This window comes from Lynx canadensis, chromosome A3, assembly GCF_007474595.2.
Source record: "Lynx canadensis isolate LIC74 chromosome A3, mLynCan4.pri.v2, whole genome shotgun sequence".
NCBI lineage: Eukaryota > Metazoa > Chordata > Mammalia > Carnivora > Felidae > Lynx > Lynx canadensis.
The window spans coordinates 58,408,558-58,423,878 of NC_044305.1; the positions used below are offsets into that span (position 1 = coordinate 58,408,558).

Below are 15,321 nucleotides of genomic sequence, written 5' to 3' on the forward strand. Positions count from 1 at the left end.
ACTTAGCTTTGATTTTATATTTTTCTCTTATACATTGAAAATGTTGATTTCTAACAATACATAATTTTCTGACTATCTCACATCTACATCCACATACATATTATTTCTAAATAATACCAATATTAACAATAAGAGTGCCGAATGAAATTTAAGGTTTTGCAGCTCTGTTTGGCCTTAGAATATATTTAATTATGGATGTATAGTCAACATTGTTTAAAATACCTATTTTCTCTGTGTAATCATTTCAATAACCTGATAAGTCTATCCATTTACTTAAATTAGGGATTACTTTTTTCCTTTATTGGTTTAACCTTAAAAAAAAAAAAAAAGGAAAACTCTTTTATGATTCCTTAATCAAACCTATAAAATCTGTAAACAAGATATGTGTAAAGGAGCCAGGCTTTCACTGCTGTCCCCTCCCTGCCTCCTTCCCTCTGCTATTAGGAAACCTGTCTTTTTCTGACTTAGGTTTCTACTGTTTTGTTTTACAAATAAACGATACATTCTCCCACCCTGTTTTTACAAAGGTCACATATACTATGTTCTGTCCCTTGCCCTTGTTCACTTAGGGACATATCCTGGAAATCATTCCATATCAGAGAGCAGAGATTATCTTCTCCTTTGTTTTGTCTTTCATTTTGTAGGAGTACCATAGTTTATTCAGCCTGTTCCCTAATGAAGGCCATTTGTGGTGTTTTCATCCCTGGCCATGGCAACGTCTCAGTGAGTAACCTGGCAAATAGTTTTGTACCTTTACTGCTGAATCATTGGGCTAGATCACCCTTTCAATCTCGCAATCCCATTTCTAGTAAATGAATATGAAGCTTTGTTTAGATATTACTAAATTCCCCTCCCTCTCTTAGATTTGTGCATTGGAAAACATTACCATCAGCAATGGATGAAAGTACCTGCTTTCCCAGATTTCGTCATTGGATCTCTTGTCAAACCTCTGGCTTTCTGTCAGCCTCATAGGTGTTTCTGCATATTTCTCATTTGCTGTCCTTTTATTATGAGGACGTTGAGTGTTTTTCATGTTTAGGACTGTTTTCAGAAACTCCTTGTTCTTATCCTCTGCTTTTTTCTATTAGGTGGTTCTTTTCTTCCCCTTAATTTTTAGGCATTGTCTCTGTATTAGGAATATTAGTCCTTTATCTGGGAAATGAAATTACAAAAATCTTTTTCCAGTTTGTCATATCCTTTAGTGGCTTTACATTTGATGTGTTTTACCTCCTAGAGGTTTTTTTAATGTAGTGGGATTTAGAATGCCTTTCTTTTATACTTTGTGATTTTGAGGCATGGTTAGGAAGGTTTTATTATTCCCAAGTTATACATGAATTCACTAATTTTTTTCAAGTACTTGTAAATTAACTTTTTTTTTAAATTAATACTTTTAAAGCTGTTCTTCTATGTCTTCTGGCTTGCATTGTTTCTGACAAATCTACTGTCATTCTTTGTTGCTCTATAATTATTGTCTTTTTTTCTTCTTTATCACTGGCTTTCAGCAGTTGCAATAGATATGCATTTATGTGATTTTCTGGATGCTTTTTCTGCTTCGGGTTTGTTGAGATACTTGGATCTGTGTGTTTATAGTGTTCATCAAATTGGAAAAGAATTTTAGCTGTTTTTTCCAATATAGACATATTTTTCTGTTCTCTGGCCTCTGTTCTCCCCCCCCCCCCACCCCCCCTGGGACTCCAATTAGTAGACTGCTTGCTGCTGTTCCACAGCTCACTGATGCTCTGTTATTTCTCTTGTTAATCCCTTTCCTTCTGCTTTTCATTTTAGTTTTTAATCACTATGTCCTAGTTCCCTACTTTTTTTTTTTCCCTGTAATGTGTAGTTTACTTTTAATCCCATTCGTGTATTTCTGATTTTAGACACTGTTTTTCCATCCCTAAAAGTTTGATTTGGTTCTTTCTCTATATCTTTCATGTGGTCTCTCACCATCCTCATGCTTTCCTCTGCTTTTTGAATATTTGGAGTATATTTATAATGGCTGTTTCTGTCCTTGTCTACAGATTATTTTATCTATGTCCTTTCTGGTTCCATTTCTATTGATTTTTTTTCTTCCTTTGGTTAATGATCAAATTTTCTTACTCCTTTGCTTCTAATTCTGAGAAGTGTTTCTAATGGCACTAATACAAGGACATTTTAATGACTGTTTCAATTGCAAATTAAAAATATTTTACTTTCAGTGTCAGGGAGGTTGGTCTTTTCACTTATTGCAAATACTTTTAGGGACTTAATATGAAGGCAGAAAAGGTCAAGGAAATTACGTAAAAGTATTTAAAACTTATTTTCTTTCTTTTTTTTTTTTTCAACGTTTATTTATTTTTGGGACAGAGAGAGACAGAGCATGAACGGGGGAGGGGCAGAGAGAGGGAGACACAGAATCGGAAACAGGCTCCAGGCTCTGAGCCATCAGCCCAGAGCCTGACGCGGGGCTCGAACTCACGGACCGCGAGATCGTGACCTGGCTGAAGTCGGACGCTTAACCGACTGCACCACCCAGGCACCCCTAAAACTTATTTTCTTAAGCAACATAGATGTGTATGTGTGAAAATACTGTCAGTCATAATGACGTGATGTTGATATTGGGCTTTCACAGATTTCTGTAAAGATGCTGCTTCAGGCGTGGATTAGATGTTAGAATATCCACTTGAAGAATGTGAGGTTTCTGTAAATTAAAGGCTTTGGTTCAATCCTCTCCCCTGCTCATTTGTGATTTTTACTCAAATGCTGTTTCTGAGTTACTCTGTATACGATGTGTTAAATGAAATTGAGAAATGGTAGTGTTGCTTTTAATTAGCCCCTTTATGATCATATGGCTTTTAGTCCAGGCATTTGACGGTAGACATTTAGTGTTTGGACAATAGAGAAATGTACTATTTCAAAGGAACAGATCTGAGCTATGCACATGGAATTCCCATTCATTGTAAATTAGGATTTAGATGGCCACGAAAGACCCTTAATTCATTTGGGTAGTTATTAAGCAGAGAGAAACAGTTGCTTTTTAAAACTGAAGCTTGGGTCATGTTATTTATGGCTGTGTTCGTGCAGAAGCTGTAGGTATAGACAATGAGATGCTTGTTTTATTTCCTGAAAACCTCCCTGGAGGAAACCTAGGCGAATAAATACTGTGTGTGAGTTTGAAAGTGACTCAGCTCTTGGGAACTGCCCACCTAGCTCCCCAGGCTCCCATCTCCACTGTGTGTTACGATAGTGTGAGGCCTTAGGAGCCCGGAGACGTGGCCTTGAGCTTGGCTCTTCTCTGCCCTGAGTTTTCTTACCCAGAAAATAATACCACCTACCTTGTGCTATTTTTATTAAGATAAACAATGTCAAGTGTATGACATATCTACAAAATGCCTGGGAACATGCTAAGAATTCAGAAAATGTCCTGTGTCTACCACCTACGGCTGTTCTGCCTTAGAGTTGGTAATTTATAAATCATCATGGTTGTTTGATCTGTGCCTAATTGGGGCTTCTAATCCTGGATTTTAGTTTTGCATCGGCATTTATAAATCTGATTTGAGTTCTTGTGTGGGTAATGTTTACGATCCTCTGAACTTTAATTTTCTTGGGAAATAGAAGTCTTATTTTGTCTTAATAAAACAGGGTATAATTTTGCCATTTGGACTTCTGTTAAAATCCACAGTATTCCTATAAAGTGTGGTTTTAAACAGCTATATTGGCCTCCTAGGGCTGCCACAGACTGGGTGGCTTAAACACCAATATTTATTGGTTCTCAGTGCTGGAGGCTGGAGGTCCATGATCCAGGAGCTGGCGGGATTGGTTGTTCCTGAAGCCCTTCCCCTTGGCTTGCAGATGGCTGCCTTCTCCCTATATCCTCACATGGTCATTCCTGGTGTCTCCTTCTCTTCTTTTTTTTCTTTTTTTTTTTTTAAGTGGACTTTTTTTTTTAAGTTTGTTTGTTTACTTGGCAGGGGGAGGGGCAGAGAGAGGAGATAAAGAATCCCAAAGCAGGCTTCATGCTGACAGCGGGGGCTGACAATGCTGAGCTCAAACTCACGAAACCATGAGATCATGACCTGAACTGAAATCAAGAGTTGGACGTTTAACCAACTGAGCCGCCCAGGTGCCCCCCTTCCTCTTCTTAAAAGGGCACTGAGTTCTCTCCAACCCAGGCGCCACCCTTATGACCTCATTTAACCTTAATGACCTCCTTCAAGTCCCTGTCTGCAAATATGGTCATTTTAGGGGGTTAGGGCTTCAGCATATGCATTTGTCTGAGGCAAGGGATACACTTCAATCCAGAACAACTCTCCTCCGTCTTGGTTTTGGAAGACCTGTAGCAGAAGCAGTGGGAATATTGCTCTGTTGTTCATTTGTAGACTTTTTATCATTCTGCCTCTTCAGTGGTGACACTTTCTCATGTTCTTATTTTTCTCTTTACATTTCCTGCCACTCGTATGTCTGTGGTGTGGTGGCTTTCCAACTTTTTTTTTTTTTTTAATGTTTACTTATCCTTGAGGGGGCAGATGTTCCGAAGCGGGCTCTGCACTGACAGCAGAGAGCCTGATGCCGGGCTCAAACTCACAAACCGTGAAATCGTGACCTGAGCCGAAGTCGGATGCTTATTAGATTGAGCCACCTAGGTGCCCCTCCAACATTTTTTGGGCATGACTCACAGACAGAAAAATATTTATGTATGTGTGCTTACCTCTAACAAATACTTTACAATCAGTGGTTGCCCTTATAAAGTGACACGTATTCTCTTTTTCATTTTTTCAAAAGCTATTTTCTGTTGGGTTACTTTGTGTAATTTGGGAAGCCTGGCTACAGCATCGATTCAGAACTTTGGTGTGTGAGCTCTGTTAGTGACTTTCCTTTTTAGTCCTTTGGGGCCGAGGACATGCAGTTGGTTTGCACTGATTTATAGTATTTTGGAAGCCTATCATAAGACTTCCCTGCAGAGGAAATTATAGTTTGGAAAATTTCCCTGCCATTTGGCAACTTTTGTAGGAAATGGAAGACAGTAGGGTGGAAAAGTTTCATCATATTGATTGTCTTGGCCAGGAGAGACATACAGCTATGTCTTCTATTCAACAACAGGGCAGATTGTAATGAAATCTAACTGTGGCTCAGTGACAGATTTTTGTATTTTTATGTGCCTATTTTCTCTTTCAAGGTGTAGGCTTGGTTTTATTTTAGAATTATCTTTCCCTGTCATAAGCTTCTCCCCGTAGGTAGAAGAATCTTTTAAAGAATAGAGGCGTACATTTTTGATGACTTTGTCTCAATTCTTAATTCCATGTGCTACACTGTTGGGGCTTGATTATAGTTTTATTCATGGTGTCTGCGGTTATCAGTTGAGGACAACCTCCTTGTTTAGCTGTTAACAATTAACTGTGCTGGACCTGTGAGCTTAATGGGATAAATGAAAACCTGTTTCATGTCATCCAGGAAGGAAGATGCATTCAGGAAATTGGAAAGACTCTTAAGTACAAACACAAAATGTTTTTTTTTTTTGTTTTTTTTGGGTTTTTTTTGTTTTTTTTTAAGTGTCAGGCCAGAGGAAGTAATGGACCTAAAGATTATGTAAATGTTACTTTGAAATTGATGGGTTGCTTGGGTGGCTCAGTCAGTTAAGCATCCAACTTCCGCTCAGGTCACGATCTCGTGGTTTGTGGGTTCAAGATCCGTGTTGGGCTCTGTGCTGACAGCTCAGAGCCTGGAGCCTGCTTTGGATTCTGTGTCTCACTCTCTCTCTGCCCCTCCCCACTCGTACTTTGTCTCTCTTGCTCTCTCTCTCAAAAATACATAAACATTAAAAAAAATTTAAAAAAAAAAGAAATTGAAATGTAGCTTGTTAGGGGAGGGCCCCAGAGTACTTCAGGGTTGTAGAGAATGAGTTCATACCCTGCTCTTGCCTTTCATTCTATATATTTGACCTCGGAGAGGTGCTTGAGCCACGATTTCCTCATTCAGTCTTCATTACACAGCAGTAACCTAGTCCCTGGAACAGAAAGGTTGCAAAGGTGAGTCTTCTCCTTTCTCTTGTTCTTCCTCATTCTGCCAAGGTCTGTCTGTCTGTCTGTCTTTCTTTCTTTCTTTCTTAAGAAAGAAGGTCTCATACTCAAAAGATTGGTGACCAATAAAGATAATTTTTCTCATTTATTCTTTGCTTTTATTAAAAATACCCTGACCAGGGCACCTGGGTGGCTCAGTCAGTCAAGCATCCAACTCTTGATTTCAGCTAAGGTCATGAGTTCGAGCCCCACATCAGGCTCTGTGCTGACAGTGCAGAGCCTGCTTGGGATTCTCTCTGACTCCCTTTGTCTCTGTCCCTCCCCTGCTCTCTCTCAAAAATAAATAAGCTTTAAAGAAAAAATATTCTGACTAGTTGGTTTTATTATAATAGATAATAAAGGACAAAGACCTAGAAAGAGTAAACCTTAAAGAGAAGGGCAGAGGCCCAGGCATCCCCAAGGCACCTGTGCAAGTTTATTGGCTTCAGTGAAGACCCAAGGACTCTCTCGAAATGGTGTGATGTACTGTCTGCCAGCTAGGAAGACACCATTGCTGACCCACAGATTTAGGAGATGTTTTTTGTGATTAACACCTACACGGTTGCCATTGGAGGACGCTAAATGACAGATATTGAAGCCAAAGGTGAGCAAAACTGACGTCTGCCTGAGGCGCCTCAGTACTGAATGTGAGGAACCACACAGACAGTGTGGGGCCGGAGTTCAGGTAGACAACATTTAGAAGCTTCACGAGAGTCATGCCGTGAAACGTGGGACCGCTTGGTTTGATTTTGTTTTAAAAGGATCTTTCCCCCTTGTAAGAGGAATGGAGAGCCTGAGGGGCCAGGGGTTCCCGCCACAAGGGCCCCCTGGATGGGAGGGGGATGGAGAGTGAGAGGATCCTGACCATGCCTGCCCAGAGCTGGCTCTCCTAAACCCCACCTTAAAGAGCAAGACCGGGGAGGGGGGGGGGGCGGGGAACTGACGGAAGGCTGGGCAGATCACTGGTTGGTATACCCTGGATGATGTCTCCCTCCCCCATGTTCATACATTGAAGCCTCAGCCGCCAATGTGATAGTATTTGGAGGTTGGACCTCAGGAGCTAATTAGGTTTAGAGAAGGTCCGCAGGGTGGGGTCCCCATGATGGGATTCCTTATAGGAAGAGGAAGAGAGACCAGAGCGCTCTCTCTTTTCCTTATGAAGAATTTTCTTTGATTGCTCTGATGACTCCTTCCCAAACTGTCCATTCAGAACAACAGTCCTAACACAGATGTTCTTGATACTCACTGACCCCAAGTGCACAAGTCTGGAGTGAGTTCTCTGGCATTCTATGCCTGAGGTTTTCCTAAGTTCCCTACGTGCATCTATAACTCTACAGCAAGGAAGGCTGCAAACAGCATTCACAAAGTTTGGTGTCAACAAAATGCCTATCTGGCTTTTGTGAAGTGGCATGTGGCTCTTTTGACCACTGTGCCTCACACATCGGCAAGCTTATTCTGCGCTGGTGTTTGGTAGCCCTTAACCTTTGAAGTTAGAGTATCTCCTGCTTCCCATTTGGGAAATCTGATCCTCTTAGCTGGGCGTTGTATCTGTTTCCGTTCTACACACACCTGATGCACATGTGCCTTTTCTTGTCCAGGACCATGCTTGCTTCAAGTCAGGGGACTTTTTGGAGCACGTGCTGTGTGCCAGGTCCTTCACTAGGAGCTGGCATGGTCACCGTATCAAGGTGCTCGTTGTCTAATGGAGAGTACTAAGAGGCTCCTTGAGAGGAAATACTAAAATAACTAAGCTTTTTGGTAACAGTGTTGCCTAATGCTTCAGTAATGGAGTGTTGTTTTTTTTTTAATTGGCTTTGAAAGAAATTAACTTGCTATATAGGACTTAACTTTCTGTGTTTTTTAGCATGCATTCGACAACCTCTTCTTATGAATGTTCTTAAGGGATATGGTTGTGAATGATACGAAGTATAGATGCGTAAACCTGGAGATTTCCTAGGTTGTTGCTGTATTTAATGGTGCCTGTTGCAAGTGGCAACACCCTTGGGCAATCTGCAGCGCTTTCTCAAGAGGCTCTTTCCTCTGTGAACCTGGGCTGAGGTCCCTCTTGAGGGATCCCTGTTCACACAAGGTAAATAAACCATGTGAGACTGTTCAGAATTGGCCTGCTTCCTGGGGCTTGTTTCCCCCAGAATAGCTGCGTAATTATAAATGTTTCCATCCCTTGAGTGGATGTGGTAGGAAGTCCATGCATCAGTGAGGCTGAGAATGTCCGCATAGCAATCCCAAGAGTGACCTGATTGGTCACCTGGCTCATCCATGTGGCAGTGGACAGGTGTTTGCAAATCCCAGTGCTGTGGTGAGGGAGACCGTGTCTCCGAAGGAGGGGGCCTTCCAAGTCTGCTGTGGCCCAGGATGTGAGAAACCAAAGTGTTTTAATAACAAACACAGCATTCATAATATTTGGCAAATGAGTTCATGTGCTGGGAGTTACTTTTAACCTCGGCATCTTTCTCTGTTCTAATCCAGGTGCAACATTAGAGGAAATAAACCAGCACTGGGACTGGCTGGAGCAAAATCTCCTCCATACTTTGTCGGTCTTTGATAATAAAGATGACATTGCCAGCTTTGTCAAAGGGAAGGTAAAGGTAGGTCCTTTGATTGAAATGCTTCTCCTCATTTCCCCGTCTTTCTTACAGACTTCCATATAATGTTTTGGCCATTGCAGCGTTTTTGACCAGGTTTGAAGTTTTCTCCACTGTAACTGAACATCTTAGCTTTTAATACACAGTCAAAGGAGTTAGACTTGTCACCTGTCAAACTTTGCAGACAGTTGGGCAAAATACACCTGAAATTTAAAGATCCACACATCATTCTCAGGCCCAAGTTTTTGTTAACCTTTACAAAAGTGAAGGTCCTCTTTTGTCTCAGGAAAAAGAAATGTTATGATTTATGTATTTGCAGAGCAAAAAATGTTATTTGACTCCTTTTGTTTTAATTAAAAAAAATTTTTTTTAATGTTTATTGTTGAGAGAGAGATAGAGTGTGAGCAGGAGAGGGGTGGAGAGAGAGGGAGACACAGAATCTGAAGCAGGCTCCAGGCTCTGAGCTGTCAGCAGAGAGCCTGATGTGGGGCCCAAACCCTCAAACCAAGAGATCATGACCTGAGCTGAAGTCGGATACTTAATTGACTGAGCCACCCAGATGCCCCTGTTATTTGACTCCTTAAATTAGCTGTTCCCTCCTTTTTGCAATTGTGACAGCTTGTCACTGTATTTTGTGGGACCTGGCACTTTCCTCTTCCTCAAAGTGGCTGTTTGTTTTTGAAATATGTTAATTAAATGGAATTAAAACCAATTATATTTTGAGAAGCAAGAGAGGAATATTTTGGAAGGTATCTGTTAATATCTCCTGTCAGTTATATTTTCTATAACTGTCATTGCAATACCATGATTGGTAACCAATGTTTTAAAAGCCCTATCACGCAGGGGTGCCTGAGTGGCTTAGTGGGTTAATTGTCTAATTTTGGCTTAGATCATGATCTCACAGTTCGTGAGTTCAAGCCCCACATCAGGCTCTGTGCTGACAGCTCAGAGCCTGGAGCCTGCTTCAGATTCTGTGTCTCCCTCTCTCCCTGCCCCTCCCCTTCTCCACTCACACTCTGTCTCTCTCTCAAAAATAAACATTAAAAAAACATAAATAAAAGCCCTCTCAGGCAGGGAGAGACTGTTTCTCATTCTGAGGTTATCTCTTATTAAACATTTTAACATGTTAGCCTGTAATACAGTTTTCCTCCTTGAGGGTAAAATATCCCAGACCATTGATTTTGTTTTGTTTTGTTTTGTTTTCTCTTCAAAAGTTTGTCTTTTTAACACCCTGAGTGCTTCAGCTTTTAGTAAAGGGCATCAAAGTGAATTCTTGATTTTAAAGGGACAAAAACAGAAATATTCTTTTCCTCTGGGCATCAGGAACACTTGTGGGGCCAGGTGGAAATCAAAGGTCTCCTGAATCCAGGCAGGTATCCTCTTAGTGTCACCTTTGGCCTGTGCAGTTGGCAGGTGGACCCAGGCTGTGGTGGGGACATATCTAGCCCATGGGTTACCATCGTTGCTTGGTTCAGCTGAGTAGCTTGGTTCCCTGGGTCAGCTCACACTGGGGCTTAGCTACAGAAATGCCCATTTCATGGTTATTTTTTACACTTATCTCCCTTCTCCTTAGTCTAACGTAGCTTGTGGTGGTTCTTTGATTTAAGGTTTCTCCTTTTAATTTGGAGGAAGGAAATTTCATTTCTGCTACAGTGGCTTTAGGAAAGCTTCTGTAGAGGAGGAAGCAACCTTCCCTCTACTGTCCTAGGTTCTCCTCCCATGGCCTGGAGATTAAACCAACAAAAGTCAAATTAATGAGAAAACCAGTTTATCAACACGTGCAGTATGCATACACAGGGGGAAACTCAGTGAGAGTAACTCAAAAGGGTAGTTAGAATGTAGGGCTTATGCAGCATCTTAACAAAGAGCCATATGTTTGTAGAGAAGTGACAGGACAAAGAAGAATTTGGCTTCCAGGGGTGGCACACTGTAGGAAGGTAAATTAAATGTGTAGGGGGAAATGAAAGGAAGAGAAGGGCTATTTTTGTGAGGTTTGTTACCCTCTCAGCACCGGTCAGAGTCTAGAGTTACCCTCCTCTTCCTGGCACAGGAGAGGGAGATACCTTCACAAATGGGAATTGATATCCTTGTTTTAGACAAATAGTGGAAGAGGGCAGAGAGCCTTTTTGGTGTCTGCTGTTTCTCAGTTGTTTTCAGAATAATTCTTATGCCAAAGAGGTGTATTTTGGGATGGTGTAGTCTGATCCCCTGCACATCAAAGCTAAAAGGCCTTAAAAAAGCAAAAACCAAACCAAAACATAAACAGTCCGAGGAAGGCTGCTGGTCTGGATCAGGGGCTGGGGATGGAGGGGTTCTTGTGGCCTGAGATGGGGTTATACCTTTGGGGCCACCGCATGTAGTGGTGGTTCTCCATTTCCTCTGGGAAGATCCAAAGGAATTAGAAACTGAGGCTTTCCCACTCCTATCCTGAACAGTTGGCTACTCTCTGAAGCTTTAAAGAAATCCCTGTGGTTTGAGCTGTGCTGGTTACCAGACACTGCAATAATCCACAGAAGTCAGGAGTCTGTACAGCCACCATTGTGGCTGCCTCTGGAGCCAGTGGATCCATGACTCTTTGCTGTAGAGCCTTCCTAAAATCCCCTTCATACCTCACGGTCCAGAGCTTTACATATTAGATACACTTTTTAAAAAATGTTTATTTATTTTGAGAGTGGGGGCAGAGAGAATGGGAGAGTGGGACAATCCCAAGCACTCTCCACACTGTCAGCACTGAGCCTGATGTAGGGCTCGATCCCACAAACCAGGAGATCATGACGTGAGCTGAAATCAAGAATCAGATGCTCAACCAACTGAGCCACCCAGGTGCCCCTATATTATGTATGCTTCTTTTTTTTTTTTTTAACTTTTTTTTTTTTTTTTAAGTTTATTGATTTTGAGAGAGGGACAGAGAGAGCAAGTGAGTGGGGAAGGGACAGAGAGAGAGAATCCCAAGCAGGCTCCACACTGCCAGCATGGAGCCCAACGTGGGGCTCAAATTCCTCAACAGCAAGATCATGACCTGATCCAAAATGAAGAGTTGGATGATTGACTGAGCCACCCAGGTGCCCCATTCATATGCCTTTAAAATTATTCATACTTCTTATAACTTTTCTATTTTATAATGTCTGGTTAAATAAAATTTGGGAAAGAAGAAAAACATAATGAAGGAAATGAAAAGCACTTGAAATTTTATCAACCTTCAGATTCATTTTAAAAATAATTCTTACTTTAATAGAAACTCTCAGGTTTTCTAAATAATTTTCTAAAATCTCTTATAAAGTCTAGGGTATGGTAGCTTTGCCCCAAAAGTGGCTTTGTCTTAAGGGACCTAGCCCTTCATGAAATACAAGAACGTGGGGAATCAGAATTCTGATCTTGTCAGCGAGTTGTCACCCCTCAGGAACAGGCCACAAGCTTATGTTCTAGACACTTCTATAGCCTTACCCCAGACTTAGAAAGGATCCTTGCCGTTACTTGTTGTTGGCAAAGCTGTTGTACATTTAGATGTTTTCTTTTCTGTCTTGCCTCTTTGTGCACCTGAGTGCTTTGGAGGTGTTTACAACCTTGGCCAACATAACTCCTTTTCTACCTTAGAAGACTGTAGAATATTTAGTGGTAGTGAAAGGTGTCAGATGTCACACAGATAGGCACCTGTTGGCTTTGTACTAAAATTTTTGAATCTAAGGAGGAAGACATTCATAAGCTTTTTTTTAAATGTTTAGTTTTGAGAGAGGGAGAGACAGAGACAGAGTGTGAGCAGGGAAGGGGCAGAGAGAGAGGGAGACACAGCATCTGAAGCAGGCTCCAGGCTCTGAGCTGGCAGCACAGAGCCGGATGTGGGGCTCGAACTCACATGCTGTAAGATCATGACCTGAGCTGAAGTCAGATGTTTAACCGACTGAGCCACCCAGGCGCCCCGACATTCATTAGCCTTTTAAAAACAACTAACTTATAACTCAAACTTGGGTGGTTCGTTAAAGTTGATGCACTGAGTTCATGCTGGAGCCAATAATTTGATCATCCTGTCCCTGTAGGTAGAACAGGGAGGTATAAAATAGTAATTTGTTAGAAAACTCAGGCTTAGAAGTCAGTGATTTGTCCAAAGCCTCAGGGCTGGTAAGTGGCCAAGTGAGAGACTTGTTCTTGGGTTTTCTACCTCCCAGCTCATTCCCCTCCCCCCCACCCCCCTGAGTGTGGCCATGTTTCTGGGTGGTGGACAGTGTGATGAACTTCTCTCCTCCACCCTGCATGTCTGTTGTTGAGCAGTGCAGACTCCTTAGGTGCCTGTGCTCAGCTGTCCCTTCCTGCTTCTGCCTGTCCCTCCCCTCGTCCCTTACACTGACGAGGGGACCTGTATCTTTCTGTGTGGCAGGCTCTGATTGCTGAGGAGACAAGTAGCAGGCTTGCTGAGCAGGAAGAAGAGCCGGAGAAGTTCCGAGAGGCCTTGGTAAAGTTCGAAGCCAGGTTCAACTTCCCGGAGGCGGAGAAGCTGGTCACCTATTACTCCTGCTGCTGCTGGAAGGGCAGGGTTCCCCGCCAAGGCTGGCTGTACCTCAGCATCAACCACCTCTGCTTCTACTCCTTCTTCCTGGGCAAGGAACGTAAGTGAGGCATTTGGAGCGATTTGGGCATTCACAGATGAAGTTGACCCTCGGGATGCTTGTGCTGTCCTGAGACAAGATGAAGAGTTAGAGAACAAAAGATTTAAATGAGTAGTTGAGATGATAATAAGTGATACTTGATTAACTTCCAGATGACTTGTGCAGACAATTATATTGATACATACTGCTACCCTTAAGGGGCTTTGATTTTGTGAGAATTCATTTTTTCTATTGCCTTAAACATTTCTGTGTAGCTCACTTCATATAGCTCCTGAAGGTTTTTTACTTTATCTTATTCTGAAAACACGTTGTTAAAACTGATGGCCCCAGTACTTCTAAAGGAGTGGAACATGTTATTTCTTAAGATGAACGGGGGCCGGTTGGGGGGGTGGGGAGCATGTAAAAAATTCCCAGCCCTGGGGAGACTGGGTGGCTCAGTTGGTTAAGCCTCTGACTTTGGCTCCAGTCATGATCTCATGGTTTGTGAGTTCAAGCCCCACATCGGACTCTGTGCTGACAGCTCAGAGCCTGGAGCTACTTTGGATTCTGTGTCTCCCTCTCTCTCTGCCCCTCACCCACTAGCACTTTGTCTCTCTCTCTCTCTCAAAAATAAATAAAAACATTTAAAAAAAATTAAAAATTCCCAGCCCTGAAGGTTATGACTGCTCCCAGAAGAGTAAGTAGCAGGATATACAGTTGTTCCTTGGAACGGGAAGGAATTCTTCACCTGGGTCCACTTGACATTCAGGTAGTAATTAACTTTTTGCACATTTATCCACTGACCATTGCCATGCTAGATGATGGAATTACCAGGTAAGAAAAGAAAAGCCACAAGTGTCAATTGTATATTGAATTTTAAAAAAGTCATTCCCACTGAAACTTCTTTTGGAACCAAATACTGTTTCAAGCACCCATGCAGGATAGAAGCTGTGTGTATATAAACTGAGTGTGTGTATATATATGTATATATATATGTGTGTGTGTGTGTGTGTGTGTTTATATACAGAATTTTTTTTTCTTCCTGCATTTAAGTTTACATTTCAAGTTTAACCGGTGGGAAGGGCTCCTCTTGAATTTTGCTGAACCAGCTTCCTGCACAGGGTCATCACTTCTCTTTCTCACGCTGCCAGCCTCAGTTCTGATGCTCCAGTACATACACTCTGCGTACATAGCCTTTCCCCACCCTCGTGTACTCTGACCTAATCTTGATGATCCTTATTCTTGTACTTTCTAAAATACTTCTCAAAAAAATTTTTAAATTTTATTTAGAGAGAGAACATGAGAAGGGGAGAGGAACAGAAGGAGAGAGAGAGAGAGAGAGAGAGAGAGAGACACACAGAGGGAGAAAATCTTAAGCAGGCTCCACACACAGTGCAGAGCCCAACTTGGGCCCATGACCCTGGGATCGTGACCTGAGCCAAAATCAAGATTCCAGTGCTCAACCGACAGAGCCACCCAGGCGCCCCTTGAAATGCTTCTCAAAATTAATTTCTTTCTCTTCCCCGTTCTTGTGCCTGTTTGGAAATTCCTGTTCACCCCTCAAAATCAGTTCAGATTTTATCACCTCCAGGGACTTTCCCAAAACCATGTTTGTGTTTCTGTTTGATTTTGTCAAATTAGTGGTTGCTTATTTTACATGTCTGTTTTCTCTATTTGAGCTTTTTTCTAAGTGCAGGGCTTTCACAGAGTAGATGCTTAATGAAGTGAAAGTTGATGATTATAGAGTGTCTATGTGTGTTTGTGTAAGAGACTTATGTGAAAGCAACTAGAAGTAGCTGAAGCAGTTTCTTCTCAAGCCTGAGAAGATCTGTGGCCTTTTAAGTTATTGAAGCACTGAAAACATTATTGCAGAATAAGCAGAAAGAAATGTTAGAAATAGAAACACTTAATGATCCCCTCCTTGATTTGAAAAAGAAAACGAGTTATCTTCTGACGCTGATCAATCATGGTCACTAAGCCAAATTTTGTTAGGGTAAGTTTGGAAAAAAAAAAAAGAAATGATTTCTATATTTGATAACATTTATCATTTCAAGTTGTTGCATTATCCCTTCTCCATTTGCATTAGCAAGCTAGCCTGGCTACCCA

At 41.8% G+C, this 15,321-nt stretch overlaps 1 protein-coding gene across 8 annotated transcripts in view; it reads left to right on the top strand.

The window, feature by feature from the left end:
• TBC1D8 (TBC1 domain family member 8) overlaps positions 1-15,321 on the top strand; it is a 111,567-nt gene that overhangs the window by 51,681 nt on the left and 44,565 nt on the right. For 6 of the 8 annotated variants that reach the window (XM_032592615.1, XM_030310381.1, XM_030310382.1 and 3 more), the window contains 2 exons: positions 8,520-8,638; positions 13,008-13,236. In XM_032592615.1, coding sequence (XP_032448506.1) covers positions 8,520-8,638; positions 13,008-13,236 — 348 coding nt within the window. Of the gene's footprint in view, positions 1-644; positions 724-6,385; positions 6,637-8,519; positions 8,639-13,007; positions 13,237-15,321 lie in introns of those variants that run through there. The other 2 variants (XM_030310386.1, XM_030310388.1) reach the window with 2 other exon arrangements.